Source organism: Diorhabda sublineata, chromosome 9, assembly GCF_026230105.1.
Source record: "Diorhabda sublineata isolate icDioSubl1.1 chromosome 9, icDioSubl1.1, whole genome shotgun sequence".
In the NCBI taxonomy this organism is placed as follows: domain Eukaryota; kingdom Metazoa; phylum Arthropoda; class Insecta; order Coleoptera; family Chrysomelidae; genus Diorhabda; species Diorhabda sublineata.
Window position 1 is genome coordinate 13,467,581 of NC_079482.1, and position 15,385 is coordinate 13,482,965.

Below are 15,385 nucleotides of genomic sequence, written 5' to 3' on the forward strand. Positions count from 1 at the left end.
TCATGTTAACAAGTATAAAACGAAGATACTCGAGGACTCGCGAAGCTTGTGTATGATAGTCGATTGTTATAGCATTTTAAAGTTAGCTGGGGTATATGATACCCAATCTAACCGATACCGGGTTAAATACACAAATAAGAAATTAAAATTTAAGTAATATTTAAAAAATACAGAATTACACTTTTAATCAAAATGATACTGATACACCGATTAGAAGTTGAAAACACTAAAAATTGAAGTTTTCATTGCACTCATTCACATCATCCAAAAATTACTCTTCTTCAGTTGGTTTTTGAGTTACATCTGCAATATTTTCTTTGGTGGTTTTTAGCAATGATCCATTGATGGACTTTTTTTGGGATCACCTGTTTTACACAGCTTTAGAAGATCAGGTTTCTGTTGCTTGTCAGTTATAATCTGAGACCTTCCTTATGATCATACATTTTTTGATACGGTTTATTGTAATCAGAACAAAAAAAAATATGTTTTCATTTACTATCCTTTGTTCTGTGAATAATTACTGCTCCAAGAGCTTTTAAATCTTTGAAGTCAGAAAACATTAATTCTTTTTTTGAACTTTGTCTGTTTCTGTTGGATCTAGAAATAGAAAATACAGTAAGCCATTGGCGCATACTGCTCATTTTGATGTTCCGTTGTGCATGTTCAATAGCACTATGCATGGAATCAACATCCATTTTGGAATGGTTTTTTTTCTAAAAATTTGTGCTTTATAAGCTTAATATTGTGAGTCTGGGTTACGAACAAAAATAAACTTGCGATATATTGGTTACGGTTTTGACTTCTGCAAGTATCAGAAAAAAATGATACTTCCTTCACAGTAGAGTAGGACTTACAAGTATGAATCCATTCCAGAATAGCAGAACCTATCTCATAACTTCTTTGCTTTAAAATATTTTCCGACCAAGCAAACCAATATGCGTTATTCGGAATCACTGCTTCAAATACAGTTGGGTTATAAACACACAACTTATGGCTGTAGTATACTGGTCCAGCATCTGAAACTAGAATACTAAGAACTTTGCTAATTAGTAACTGACCTTTGGAAGGTGTAGAAAAAGCGTAATTGTACTGCGTACAAAATATGTTTCTATAAATGTGTTCCTTTGGCAAACCTTGTCCCCCTGTTTGATTTTGACGGTATAACTTATACATTTTTTTAATACTCCATCACTACAAAAGATTTAATATGTTTTTTATTGTTTTCAATCCATATTTGGGTCTTATTTGGGTGAGTTTTATGACCTCTTTTGTCAGTGGCTGAAAGAAGACCACTAATCTCATACTTGTTTGCGAATGCTTTTTTTAGAGGACCATTGCTTATACAGAGTGTTGACAGGAAGAAACTTTTACAAACTCTCGTCTCGGCCTTATTTGAGAAAATAATATGCATAGCTAAAATTTTTTTCTTGTCTTTCCTGTTAAGAGTCGTTTTCTTTTTCTATTCGTTTCGCTTTTTTCACTAACGTCAAAATAGTGTCCTTCTGCTTTTCATATGAAGAGGCAATGAATTCTGCTAAAAATTTCGGCTCATTTCGAACATTTTGAACAATTAATGAATTTTGGGACCTTGGCGCTGTCATATCTTTACCCTAGTATAAGGCAAAGCAGATATTTTTCTCTTTTTACTTTCGTTTCTTTTACAGATTTTGGGGTTAGCTTTTTACCAGCGGGTAATATGCTTTAATTTTTTCCCACTGGAGATGATATTTTTAATGGAATTTTTCGTAAAACTACCTCTTGGAATCTTTAGAAGTTCTTTTTCTTGAGGTAAATTTGCAACATCAATTCTATTCACTGGCTCCATAGGAAATTCATTTTTTCCAAAAATGAAACTTTGAGAAGTATCAATAATAGAAGAATCGAGCAGATACATTGTTTTCATTAATGTGATACGTTTTAGACTGTTTGAAATCAAAGACTCATCATCACTCAGCTCACTAGAGCTGGGGAAAAATTCGAGGTAAGCATCAGGATCCGGGTCTAGCCCTAGACTGGAAAGACTACTGTTGAAACCAAATGATTTGAGGCTATCGTCAGGTTTGAGGAATGGGTATTTTTCCTTCTATCCTATTAATTTTCGTTGGAACAGGAGATAGATTTAGAAAGTTTTACAATCACCCTTAACAGATTTCTTTCTTGGAATCTAATCATCTTTTGAAATGTGTTCAATATTTAATTGTTCGTGTTTCTTTGCAAACTCACACATAAGTCTAGACCGCTAATTTTACAATTAGTTCAATCACTTTTAATTCACAAAATCACTACTTGAAACAATTCAACAGATTGTTAACAAAATATCCTTTTACTACTGGGTACAGCTGTTTCTTAACCTACACAATTGCATGGCGGTAAAAATACCCATTAGTCCTTGTGTACATCAATATGAGTGCCAATTTAACATGTCAAAATTAAAATCACCAAAGACCACTTAGGTAGGTTTACTCCTATAAGTTGGTGCCTTAACTGATTTGGGTTAAGTGGCAGTGGGTTGTTATTTCGTTTTAAAAAAAATATTCGAATTGGGTGTTTTTACCACTAATAGAGAAAAATCGGCATTGCATTTGGGTTAAATATTTCTTTTTCAGGAATATATTTTAAAAAATTATAGGGTATATAAATATTATTATCAAGAAAAATGAAAATATGCCTTTTTTGTAAAAGTTTATTAAGGACCATAGAAAAAATAATTTAATGAATTTGATTTAACATAACCTGAGGTATAAACAACAATGGAATGGACACATATAAATGCAGTGATTGAGAACAACGAAATGATATATCAAAATTTTCATATGAAAAAATATTTCAAGTTTGTACAAATTGAATTAAAAATTGATAATTCGTTTATAAAAAATAATATACATATAAAAATATACAGTATAAAATGACTAGTAAATTGTTATTGAAATGTGACAGACATAGAAAAAATATACGATATGGTAATGCTGGGTATTCCAAAAAGAACGCATTAAAGGTATGCGCAGAAAAACTAAATTACATTATATACATTTATTACTTCAAGTGCACAATCTAAGCCGTATTCTGAATATCTAAAAATAATTTTAGCTGGACCAACTGTTGTTTTGATTAGTTTTTTAATGAATCCATAAAACATTATTCTAATGAAATAATATAAGTGGATTAGTCTATAGAAAAGCTTGCTCGAGAACAATGTAATATATCTTGAAACATTTGATTCATGATCACTGGATTAACTGAATGATCTGATTTCTCTTCATCTTCATTAAGTCTACTTTATGCCGTGAAATGCAACTTTTTCTACAAATTATATGGATTTAGTTTTCGAATGTAGTGCACGCGTATTGTGTTCCTTTGGATATTTACAAAAATAACTTATGGTAAGCCAACATGAAAATTTAATTCATGATGAAAGTGCCAAAACCATATAAGTAGTAGTAGTAACTATAGTGTCGTCGATTTAAGTATCTCATACAACCATCTCGCAGATACCACAAATATTTGTCGACAGATCATGCCCATAGGGGAACATAATTGCTGTTAAACTATATATCAAACCAAGATGGAACATTACTAATTTGTGAATATACACAAGTTCATTTATTTACAGAAAATCCTATAATGTCAAGATGTTAAAAACGAATATCAATAACATTAGTCATGATCAAGAACGATTGATGTCGACCTTTTAATTTCGACCCTGCTTTCACTCGGTTGCAAAACCATTCTTTTGTTTTTTAATTATTCATAAATATTTTGTTGGTAAAATTTTGTAGTTGATAAAATTATTCATATATCCTACTAAATATATTTATCGCTATGTTAAAATAGCATTATATTCAGATGTAGTATCTGAATTTTTAGGAAGTGAAGATAAATATAAATATTGAAAAGTTATTTGGATCAAATAATCATTACCACATAATGAACAGATATAAACACTACTATCAACTACTAACCAATCATTATAGGAAGAATAAATACAAATTGCAAAATGTGATATAGATTGTGGACTCCAATTCAGAAGTACGAATTCCTGATTATTATTAATTATCTGTCTTACTATTCAAATAAGAAATGTATATATTAATTGTAGTGTATACTAATTCTTAGAAGAGATTTGTACTTGATTGTCGTTTCAATAGCTTTTTACTTTTTAAAAATGGCCGAAATGTTTTTTTATTAAATTTTTATAATTAAAAAACTTTCAGATAGAGGAGCAAATAATTTATATTGTTGAAACAACATCAATGTTGAACAAAACCATTATTTTCTATCACGTCCAATGAAAATTAGAAGAGATATTTATAACACATTTTCATATTACTAGTAAATATAATTGTAAATTATATGTCAATATGTAATAACAGTATTAAAAACAAGTGAGTATTTATTATTATGGAACGATGGAAACAAAACTTTATTCACTACAGAATTTTTTCAATATTTTTTGTACAAAAAAGAAACTTCATTTTACAACTAAAGAAATCCAATTAAGGTTGACACCACATTTCCGAAGCCCTCATAATAGAATCCAAGTGATTTTAAGACGACAACAAATGAATCAAGATTGCCACTACAAATGTTATACAAGATTAGGTATACAATGAAAAATTTCATTTAAAATTCATTGGAAATCATTTCATATCTTCAGAATACAAATAAAATTCAATAAACCTAATTGTCAGAAGAACAAGAAGTAAATCCCTAGAATTAACGTGAAAGATATAATTGAAACCCGTTGCATATTTTCTAAAAATCGTTAGCACTCGAAATCTACCTTTTTGAGACTCTTTTTCCACCTAAATTTGAACCCTCGAAATGCTCCATTCGCAGGTATGGTTTCTAGTCATACACGAGTATGACACTCTATAGCATTGGTAATTAAAGGCACATTTTTCTTAGAACTTTCTTGAAACCGAGACTTTATATTTATATCGCCAACTAGACATATTTGATAGCAAGTTTATCACGTACTGTTAATGGTAAAAACAGTTGCAAATTGAAGTGCACACTCCCTTATCTTGGAATATCATCCCTATATTAATCCCGATAGCTCGTCAATCTAACTCGTTGCTCTATATTCTGAACACAGACTGTTCATTAACGTCAGGCTCTCCTCTGTTCATTTAGGTGTTGTTTTCATTTCCGACTGGCAATTTAGTCTCTTAGTCGTGTTCACGTACCTATTAATTTATTTCAATTATTCGTTTGAAATAAAATAGGAAAGAACCGTATATTCTTTCATTAATAGATTGATTACAAGCTCTATTTATTTCACAATTATACCTCTGTCCGGTAGTTAAGTAAGTAGATACTGTGAAGTATTTCTTTGACCAAAAAACACCAACGCATTGGGCAAATTTTGAACATTCGTAATGTTCTATTAGACGTGGGTGGCTCTGGATCCTACAAAATTGTGATGCTGGTGTATCTGTCGTAGTAATTTACATAAGTTTTTTATACTTGATGTGAGAGAACCTACAAATTCCATATCAAGGACTCGAGAGAGAGAAAAAAAAAACATTTTGGTTGTGTGTACTGAGACAATTTTCTAACCCAAGGTGAAGCATAAATGAAAACTAATAATTAATGCATACAAATATCATTAAAATTGAATAATCACCAAAAACTGAAACCATTATTATACTAAGCTAAGAATAATTTAGAAAAATAGATGGAACTAAATTACATTAATATCACGTATATTGTTTAAACAATATATTGTTCTCGCATGAAAAATTTGCTGGATTGGAATAATATAAAAAATAAAATTAAAAAATCATCAAAATTAGAGCTTTTTCTGAGCACTTCTGGATTTTGCCTGTTTTACGTTTTAAGGGACATGGGATTTTTAGCATAATGGTTTTGTATTGTATACTATAGTAAAGTACAAAGAACAAAATTCAAATAGTTTTTTTGGAAAACCCAGTATTATTGATTGAAATACATTTTCAAAGTAAAATATTGATATAATTAATATTTTTTTTTGAGAGAATGAAAATGTTTCACGTGATAAACGCCAGTTTTATGTGAATGAATGTTCCTGTAACCTTAAAATATATCAATATTTCTGTTATTCATTTATTTCTTTTTCCTTATTCTTTTATTAATATTCTAAACAGTATTATCAAACAAGTAGGAATATTAAACCTTCATTCTGTTTATAAACGTTGTATAGAAAAATTGGAAGTATTTTTTTTAATTTTGCACCTTAAATTTGTCATATATCTATATTAATAAGATAAAATTTTTCTGAAAGTATATTTTCAAAACAAATAGATCCATATCAAGTATCAAAACAGAAGTGAATACCTGTCTAATTTACCATGTCAGAATTAAAATACATATTTTCACAATTATCAAGACATGAAATAAAATTCATACAACATTGGTCAGATAATCTGATTTTATGCCTAAAATTTCTATTATATGATTCATATTTTTAGTTAACTTGTTAGTATTTGTTTTGAATGTTTTACCTATAATTTTGAACCTAAAAAGTTTATTTTTAAATAGAATTAACCCCAATCAATTAACAACGTAATTTTACAAGAGAAATTTTAAGCAAGTTTGATGCAACAAATTTCAAAAGTCGCATATTGATTACAAAAATATTAACACACATAGTATCAAAAAAGTTAAATTTCAAAAACTTTGGAAAAATGGATCAATTTTCAAGTTATTTAAACAAAACTGTTTAGAAATCACTGAATAAATGAAAACGCTTTCTTCTGACACTTAGTTAATATTTCTAACACGTTTATCTACAAATTGGACATACAATTAAAATTTCAAGACTGTTTCATGTGTTGTAAAATAATTTCAAACTAAAATCAATTTGTTGAATAATCCCACTTCAAATCATATAAACAGATTTAAGGAATATTTAGATTTAGAAGTTTTTTCGTGTTATAACAAACAACTAATCTCTTGCCACTGAGAACACGTTTTTTGCTCCTCCTAAATTTTTAACTTACATATCTAAAAGTAATATCATCTTGACTATTTTATATAGTATTTCCAATTCTTTTTTTTTAGTATTTGCATTTAGTCTTCTGGTACCTTCCAGTTCAGCAATTTACCTGTTTCATATAATTCAGCTAATGCATCTCCTACCTTTTTTTGTTCTTCTAATTGTTTGTACTTTTTATACAGTTGGAGGGCTGCTCTAGCGTCTTCAATCGAATCGTGAGTTTCAGACTGAATTTTCATTCCTATAAACAAGATTAATAAGGGACTTCAACAGAAAGTAGAGTGCTGAGAATTACTACAGGAAATAAAAAACATAAGTTAAAAGTCGGAAAAGATTGCTTGGGATTAGCTCAGATTATAGTTAAGTATGATACACACATAAATTATAATTAATATGAAATCTTTGACTCAACTTAAGATTCGAATTTTGGCAACAATTTAGAAACATCATTCATTATACTTTAGACAGTTATCAGAGAAGAAATAAAGCATACACACTAAAATAACTAAAGTGAAGAAAAAAAATGTTTAATCGAGAATCGATGTACACAGGTAAGTGAAGTTCCAATTATATTGGACATATTGTTGGTATAGAAATCTATATTTATTTTCTTAAATGAATGTTCTTAATTTTAGAACTAATTTAATAAACTACAAGGTTTCTTACAGAAATGATTTTTGACTTAATTTAGGATTTCATCAAAATACTAAGTGACATTTATAGCTTTCCTTTTGCAAATGATCTCATTTTTTCCAAATTTAGTAGATAATATCAGCTCACATCTTCTCACTTTGATATAGTGGGTCAAATGGAATGACAAAATAAAAATAACTTCACAAATCTTAACCACGATGTTATCGCCAGGCTTATTAGGCACTAATAAAAAAACATTCGTCAAATAACTGAACTGAGTTATTTCTGTAAAACAAAAATTGGGGCTGCATCGGTAGAGGGGAGGTGAATATCTCATTTCATCTGATTTGAGTAAAATTTAATGGGGCATAGAATTCAATGATCTACACTCAAATGAGTTTAAATTATCTGAAATTTCATGCAAAAGGAAAATCCTAATATATCTATTAATAGATAACTTACGATATGACTATCAAAATACAATTTAAGATGGAATTTATAATTTCAGATCTAATTTGATGAAATATTTGTGTTTTTTATAAAAGGGAGTTTTTATTGTCGCAGGGTGATTGATTAGTATGATGAATTTCAATGCCTCCTTTGTCATTTGACATATCAATTTGAAAATTTTATGGATTATAGTCATCATTAGTCTTCACATTTTGAAATTATTCACAATTTCACAGGATACTCCAGAATTCCATGTCATATCAAAGTCACATTTTTTAAAATGAAACACCCTATATTTTATTGCATATTTGGAACAGCTTAAGATGGTCATAAATACTTTGTTCAAAAACGGAACAGTCAGATTATTTTTGCGGTTAAGGTGTAGGGTACAGAAAAGAAGTCAAATGCACCGGAAATTCCAACATTTATTTTGCATTTGAACTTCAAAGCCTTTAAAACATCAAAAGGTGTAAAATATTTTTACGATGTTTAATTCTGGCCTAATCCAAAACTAAATAAAAATGTTTTATAGTTGTTTATGCAAAAAACTCATGTTTATGAAATTATTGAAACAAAATACAAAGCAGAGTATTTACAATTCTTCAAAACATTTTCTAACAAAATTTTTTTCTTGAAATAAAACAAATTCACTTCAATTAGATAGTGGGTTCTATCAACATTAATACCAGTGACAGTTTAATTAATATTTTTACTTCAATGTCCTGATTGTTGTGTAGTTTCTTTTTCTTTATTCTAAAGGTACATCTGGTATTGCTGATTTTTTTCAATACACTTTTGTTTTTTATAAGAATTTCGTAAAATTGATTACAAGAATGATCGGAATTCACTTGGACCATCAACACGGAACTTACCGTATCGATCTGTAGACGAGATTTTACAGATGACCGTTATTCATCAAGGAAATTACATGTTCAACTTGAGCACTTGTTCCTGGAAGACACATGGCAAATTCAACGACCTTGAGAATTACATCATAGGAAATGTCTTCTTTGCTCAGCTTGAATAAAACCTGTTTCCACCTTTCCTCAACTGCAGTTTTTACCTTGTCTTTATCAACTTATTTGTTTTTATCCACTCAGATGTATTTTCTAATACTTTTTCTTTGACGCATTGCCATTGATCAAATAGCTTTATTTCTTCATTTTCACGAATCTGTTTGGTCTGGTTGGCATCAAACGCAAAAAGGCTGCTTTGGATCTCATCCCATGACGGAAGAGTTTGTAATAAGACCCATTGTAGTTTGTGAGCGCCACCAGAACTGATTTTCCACCTATCTACACGTTCTGAAAAAATTTTCCATAGTCAAGGTGAAATCTTGAACAGTTATTTCTCCTTCCTCTTGCAAATTCACCAACAACGATTTCACATTGCTAGGGATAAATCCTTCTTTCTTTGTTAACGTCAGAAAACTTTTCAGTGTACTGATGCGCCAAGCCACTTCCGTTGCAAATATGTTATTTTTTTCTATTTTCACAACTGTTTCTTCAAAAGTTGAAATCTGTGAGGTAACAAACACCAGCCAGTTTGAAACAGAGGTTTTCAAAGTGCTATTTAATAAAAATAGGACATTTTTCCTGAAAAAGGAAAGACTTTAAGCCCTCAAAAATTTTCAGAATGCGATCAATAGCTATTCCAAGAGCAAATTCACAGAATTCCTTCAGTTCCTCTGTTCGCACAGTGTATATGTGAAAGTACTTATACACTTTAACAGCAAAGCATTCAATGTCAAATGACAGACAATCCATAGCTGTTTGTATGCAGTTAGAACAATGTGAGGTCAACACCCTACTCCGATAATTTCTTTCTGCAGTACTGCCAAAGTTTGTGTTCGTGTTTTCGGCGTACATTGCAACCAACTTTTCTTCAAGTTTTTTATTCTTTATTAGCTCTCCTAACATTTTACTCTGAGCCTCAGATGTCTCATTTGGTAGTGAAGCAAAACTGATCAGTTTTAAATGAACGCCAGAAAACGGTAAAAAATACCTAACTAAAACAGGGGAGCATTTTTACTACTTATCGAATGTTTTGGCCGCAACAATCTTTATTCTTGAATTTCTTTTACATTGTACTTTTGAGAGATCTCGTAGAACACATCACAACCCTACAGTGTAATGGGGAAGGCAAACTGATTCCACATATGGAATAAAATATAGGGTGTTTAATTTTAAAAAATGTAACATTAATATGGCACAGCATTCTGGAACACCCTCTAAGACTGTAAATATTTTTTAGATTTGAAGACTGAACGGCTGAACTGCCCTCAAATATGCAAATTGATATATCAAAGGGCAAAGGAGGCACCGAGCTTTCTCACATTAATCAATCACCCTATATATTTTTATTAATCTACAGAATGATCTTCGACTTTATTACTTGTATCATTCAATATCAACAGCATAAATATGTGTGATAAGACGTTAAATGTTTCAAGACCTTAATAAATAAAAAATTAATTTAACATATTGAACCACATCAGTGGTAACTGAAATAACAAAGTATATTAGATGTTCTATATTTCAATCCACAGTAATTGTATAAAAGTGACATTTCTTTCTCAAGATTATCAAATTTCCATAATTTCCAATCAGGATATTGGATAAATTATACAAAAATAATTAACTCTGAGTTATTAACTTACCTAAGAAATGCCACGCTAGAAATCGTAACGACACCATTCTATGATGGGGCAAGTGGAATAATTGCACGGTATCGACTATTTGTTCAGGAGGAACAACCAAATTAATCACCCTACAATTTACAATCGATTATTAAAGTACAATAAAAAGGTATATATTACAAATATAGATCCCTATTAGTTGCTACATCATTTTTATCAAATAATATCATAAGATGAAAATATAGTACAAAATTTAAGAAGATTTTACTTTCAGTTACTAATTAGGGCTGAGATTCGACTCCAATATGCACTAAAAAGAAAGTTGGAGATTGTAATAAAAAATAAATAACACTTGCCTGAAGTCGTTTTTTAGTCCATGTCCAACAAAAATTACCCCAATATCGATTAAGTATCTCAATTTTTTGTAAGTAGATTTCAATGTTGTTAAATGTTTAGAACTGAAATTCGCATCCAAGTCACCAGGTTTAATACCCGAGAATTTTGTTAAATAATCGACAACTTGTTCTTGAGTTGAGATATAATCATCTATAAAAGGTGTGTATTCTAATTGACCACTCCTAAAAACATATTATATTTAGAAATATATTTAACTAACAATAGAACAGTACAAAGTAGTGAGTGAATAATTTATGTCTCACTGTATTTGTCTTCAATTTCATGTCTTGAAATTAACTCATAATTAGATTCATAATAAAATAATATGACGGGTACACGGTCGCACGCCATCTGACGTAGCCAGTCATAGCCTAATGTAATGAAAACTATAAAAGATAGTGGCCCTATCTATTATTACGTAAGCGTTCAGCTATTGCGCTAGATGTTTCTAAAAAAAGTAGACACCAAAAGTTCTACAATGTCCTAGAATAGGGGTGCACAACCCTCCGCCCACAGGCCCCATGCAATATTATTTCTTAGTCTGAAATAAACTGCAAGCAAATAATTATTTCGTAAAGTTTTTGTTGACCATGTCACATTTCTTTAATATTAAATTGTTTTGTATGTATATTCCGTAGTGGTAAGAAGCGTCAAGCACTTAATTTCAAAATAGTTTTAGTATTGTGCGCAACGCGAACGCAATGGCCATCAGCAATAGCTATTTCTGACTGCTGTGCAGAGTCAAGTCGCATTCAGAGAGAGTTCTGTTGATGAGTGGTGAGTTGCAAACCATGCGTACAATTAGTTGCAGTATTTCTGTTTTCTGTTGGATGTATTATTAACATAATATCAGCATTATGTCTGTGAAGAAACGTGAGATCGACGACAAGTGTATTCTAGTAAACAAGTACTTTTTCGCCGGCTACTAAAAATATGGTTAAAGTGTCATTCGTTTCGTAATGGCATGTAGAAAGTTTTTAAAAAAATTGCGCTGATATGATGAGTTAAAAAATAAATAACCAAGTGAGTACAGAAGAAATAAATTGTGGAAATGCGATAAGAAAATAATTTTTCTGAAAAAGAATAACGTGGTTGTTTATTTTGTATAAAAAAAGAGAAAAAATATATTGAAAAAATTTTATTGTATATAACGAATTGTTTATTTAATAAAAAATGCAAATTTAAATGAAAAAAATTGGATAGCTTTCGTTGATAAAAAACGAATTAGTACATAATAGTATTATGAAAATAATTTTTTTGATGATTTATTTAACTTTTTAATCTGTCACCGACGTAAATTGTTAATAACAATGTGAAGATTACAATTTTTTTTATTCTATCGACGGCAATCTATTCTAAAGCCATCAAAGAATGGCTCTACGAATGAAAAAGAAAATAACATTTGTAGTTTAACAATTATCCTACTTACAATATTCATATAAAAGCTACATGAAATTGTTAATTAACAAATGCACAACTTATTGAAAAATCGTGAATTAATTTTTTTGCTGGTGGATTATTATTTGTTGATCTATCATGCAAGTTCCTAAATTTTTTCAAATAAAAATTTTAGTATTTACTATTTTTGAATATTTTTTGTTATAATGTTCTAAAGAGGCTGTTCCGGGAGTTAGGACTTTTATAGAAAATTTCCTCCGCTTTTCAATTCTTTTTTTCAGATTTAAAATATCTGAAATAATTTTTGAGATATAACAAAAAACCAAAACATATCGGATGACACCTAAACCATATTATTAGGAGCGGGCAAAAAAGTTTTGGCCTAAATAGCACTTGTTGACTAGACTATCGAGAGTTTCAAGAGAATTGGATATTGAATACAACAGCATAGCAATATGTCTAATCTGCAAATAAACTGTTGGTGTTAAGAGTACAATATCAGAAAGCATTATGAGTCAAAACATGCTCCAAAATACAACAATTTTAATGGGAATATACGAAAAGTCAAATTAAATGAGCTTAACGATAAGTTAAAGTGATCGCCAAGTACATAACGAGTCTGAAATAGCAGTAAAAGCCAGTTTTATCGTGTCCAACATTTTAATAAAAAAACTGAAGCCGTTTCAAGAAAGGGATCTAGTAAAAGAATATTTGGAAGAAGTGGCAAAAGTAGCATTACCAGAGAAAACAAATATTTCGAAAATTAGCCCGAGTCGTATGGCAAGTAGCTAAGAGAGCAGAAGAAATAGTGTTAAGATATTGAGAGAACAATGAAAGAAAAAATTTCTAGTTTCAAGTACTATTCACTTGCAATCAATTGAAGCACTGATGTATCTGACACTGCTCATCTTTGTATTTTTGTGTGTGGAGTTGATGACAATTTTTAAATAACAGAAGTACTACTAGCTTTAGTTTCTATGAAAGACAAAACTAAAGGATGTGACATTTATCGGGAAGTGAAAAACATGTTGGTAAAGTTTAATGTGAACATTAAATTACTACATGACATCAAATGAGATATTTTTCAACATTGAGATATTAAAATGTGGCAATTCATTGTATTCTATACCAGGAGGATATGTATGCAAAACAATTAATATGGAGCATATGATGAAGGTTTGTATTAAAGTAGTGATTTACTTAGTGCCTGAGGTCGGCAGTTCCGAGAATTCTTATCTGACTTAGATCCTCAATATGGCGATGTTATTTATTTTACCTACTACCAACATGTAATATCAAACATTACGATACTAATATGAGTTTCGCAATGAGATACCTTATCGCAGCAGTCCGATATATCACGGACTTTTTTTGAACTGCACCAGTCTTCGAATCGCTTATATTCTTTTTCGTATCTATTGCGGGATTTAGCGGGTACTAGGGTTTGTATTGCGTTATTTGCAGCAAGTTCTATATCAGAATCCACACTTTCATAGTCGGAACATATGCCGATACAATTATACCAAACTGAAGTGAACGCGTCAAAATTGACAGTTAGCAAAATAAATCAACAATGAGCGCAACGCTTGATTGTTACATGATTCAATGGGTTATCAAATTTCCCATCTCATTTCGTAATATGAATCTTTACGACACTTATATCGTAAATATCTATTATGCTAAATGCTAAAACGAGTATTTGACTCGCGTAAAGAAATAATAACGTTTCTAAACAGTCGTAATTAGTCTCAACTAGCAGCAGATTTGGAAAACAATGAGTGGTAAATGATTTATGTTTTCTAGTTAATATGACCCAACACTTCAATGAGATAAACATCAAGTGTCAAGGTAAAGATAACATGACCAACAACCTGTTTTACACAGTAAAATCATTTGATTGTTAAACTAGGTTTACTAAACTAAACACTGGTCAGCTGGCAAATTTTTTAACAATGATAATTTTCCAGAACCCAACGGTATGGCTACATATACTTCTCTTTAGGGAATATGCAAAATGGGTTTGAACAACAATTTAAAGATGTGAGAAAATATGAGAATTTGCATGAGGTGTTTTCTCTACCATTAACTACTGATGTTACCACAGTGCCCATTGAATTTTCAGATGGAAATAATTGATCTTCAGTGTAACAACGAAAATTATTTGCCGAAGGAAATGAAATTGCTCAAGAATAATGCTCTAAAAACAGCAACATTGTTTGGAAACACATACCTGTGTAAACAATCATTTTCATTGATGAAACAAATAAAATCAAAGTGTCGTACCCGTCTATCTGATAAATATTTGGAATGAAACTTGCGCATTGCTATGTCTAACTTGAACGGGATATTGATAAACTAGTAAAAAATAAACAGTGCGGAGTCTTTCATTAGGCTACTAGTAGGTTTGATTGATGCTGAACCTAACCCCCAGTTACCACTGATAGTACTATAGTAGTGATTAGTTGGTTGTGAGAAGAACAATTGTTGATTTTCAGTTTTTATATTTTTATTTGCATGGTGTATTTAATAAAAATAAATATCATTTAATCTAATGAACATATTAATTTATTTTTTGGCCTGATATCATAATACTTTTCTAGGTTATAATAATTTGAGATTAGATAAGTTTGTTTATATTTTAATTAGTTATGGAGGTAGAGACAGAAAATTTACAATGCAGATAGGTTGGCCTACCATGCATCTCGCCACTATTCATTTGAAATTACATTTGGCCCTCGTTCACTAAAATGTTATGCACCTCTATTCTAGAACGTTGTAGAAATAATATATAAGGCAGAAGTTCGAAATATAAGAGTTAGTTAAATATTGAAGATAGGCGGAGTATGATATCCGGAAAAGGTGATATATATGTATACAGTGCTTTTCAGATAAAA

General features: G+C 30.2%; 1 protein-coding gene across 2 annotated transcripts in view; it reads right to left on the bottom strand.

The window, feature by feature from the left end:
• Window positions 1-2,671: 2,671 nt before the first annotated feature.
• The window catches only part of LOC130448739 (PAN2-PAN3 deadenylation complex catalytic subunit PAN2), a 71,557-nt gene continuing 58,843 nt past the window's right edge, over window positions 2,672-15,385 (bottom strand). For both annotated transcript variants that reach the window (XM_056786234.1, XM_056786236.1), the window contains exons 18-20: window positions 11,054-11,275; window positions 10,719-10,828; window positions 2,672-7,217 (exon numbers count right to left, since the gene is read on the bottom strand). In XM_056786234.1, the coding sequence (XP_056642212.1) occupies window positions 7,051-7,217; window positions 10,719-10,828; window positions 11,054-11,275 (499 nt within the window). In that variant the 3' untranslated portion in view covers window positions 2,672-7,050. The remainder of the gene's footprint in view (window positions 7,218-10,718; window positions 10,829-11,053; window positions 11,276-15,385) is intronic.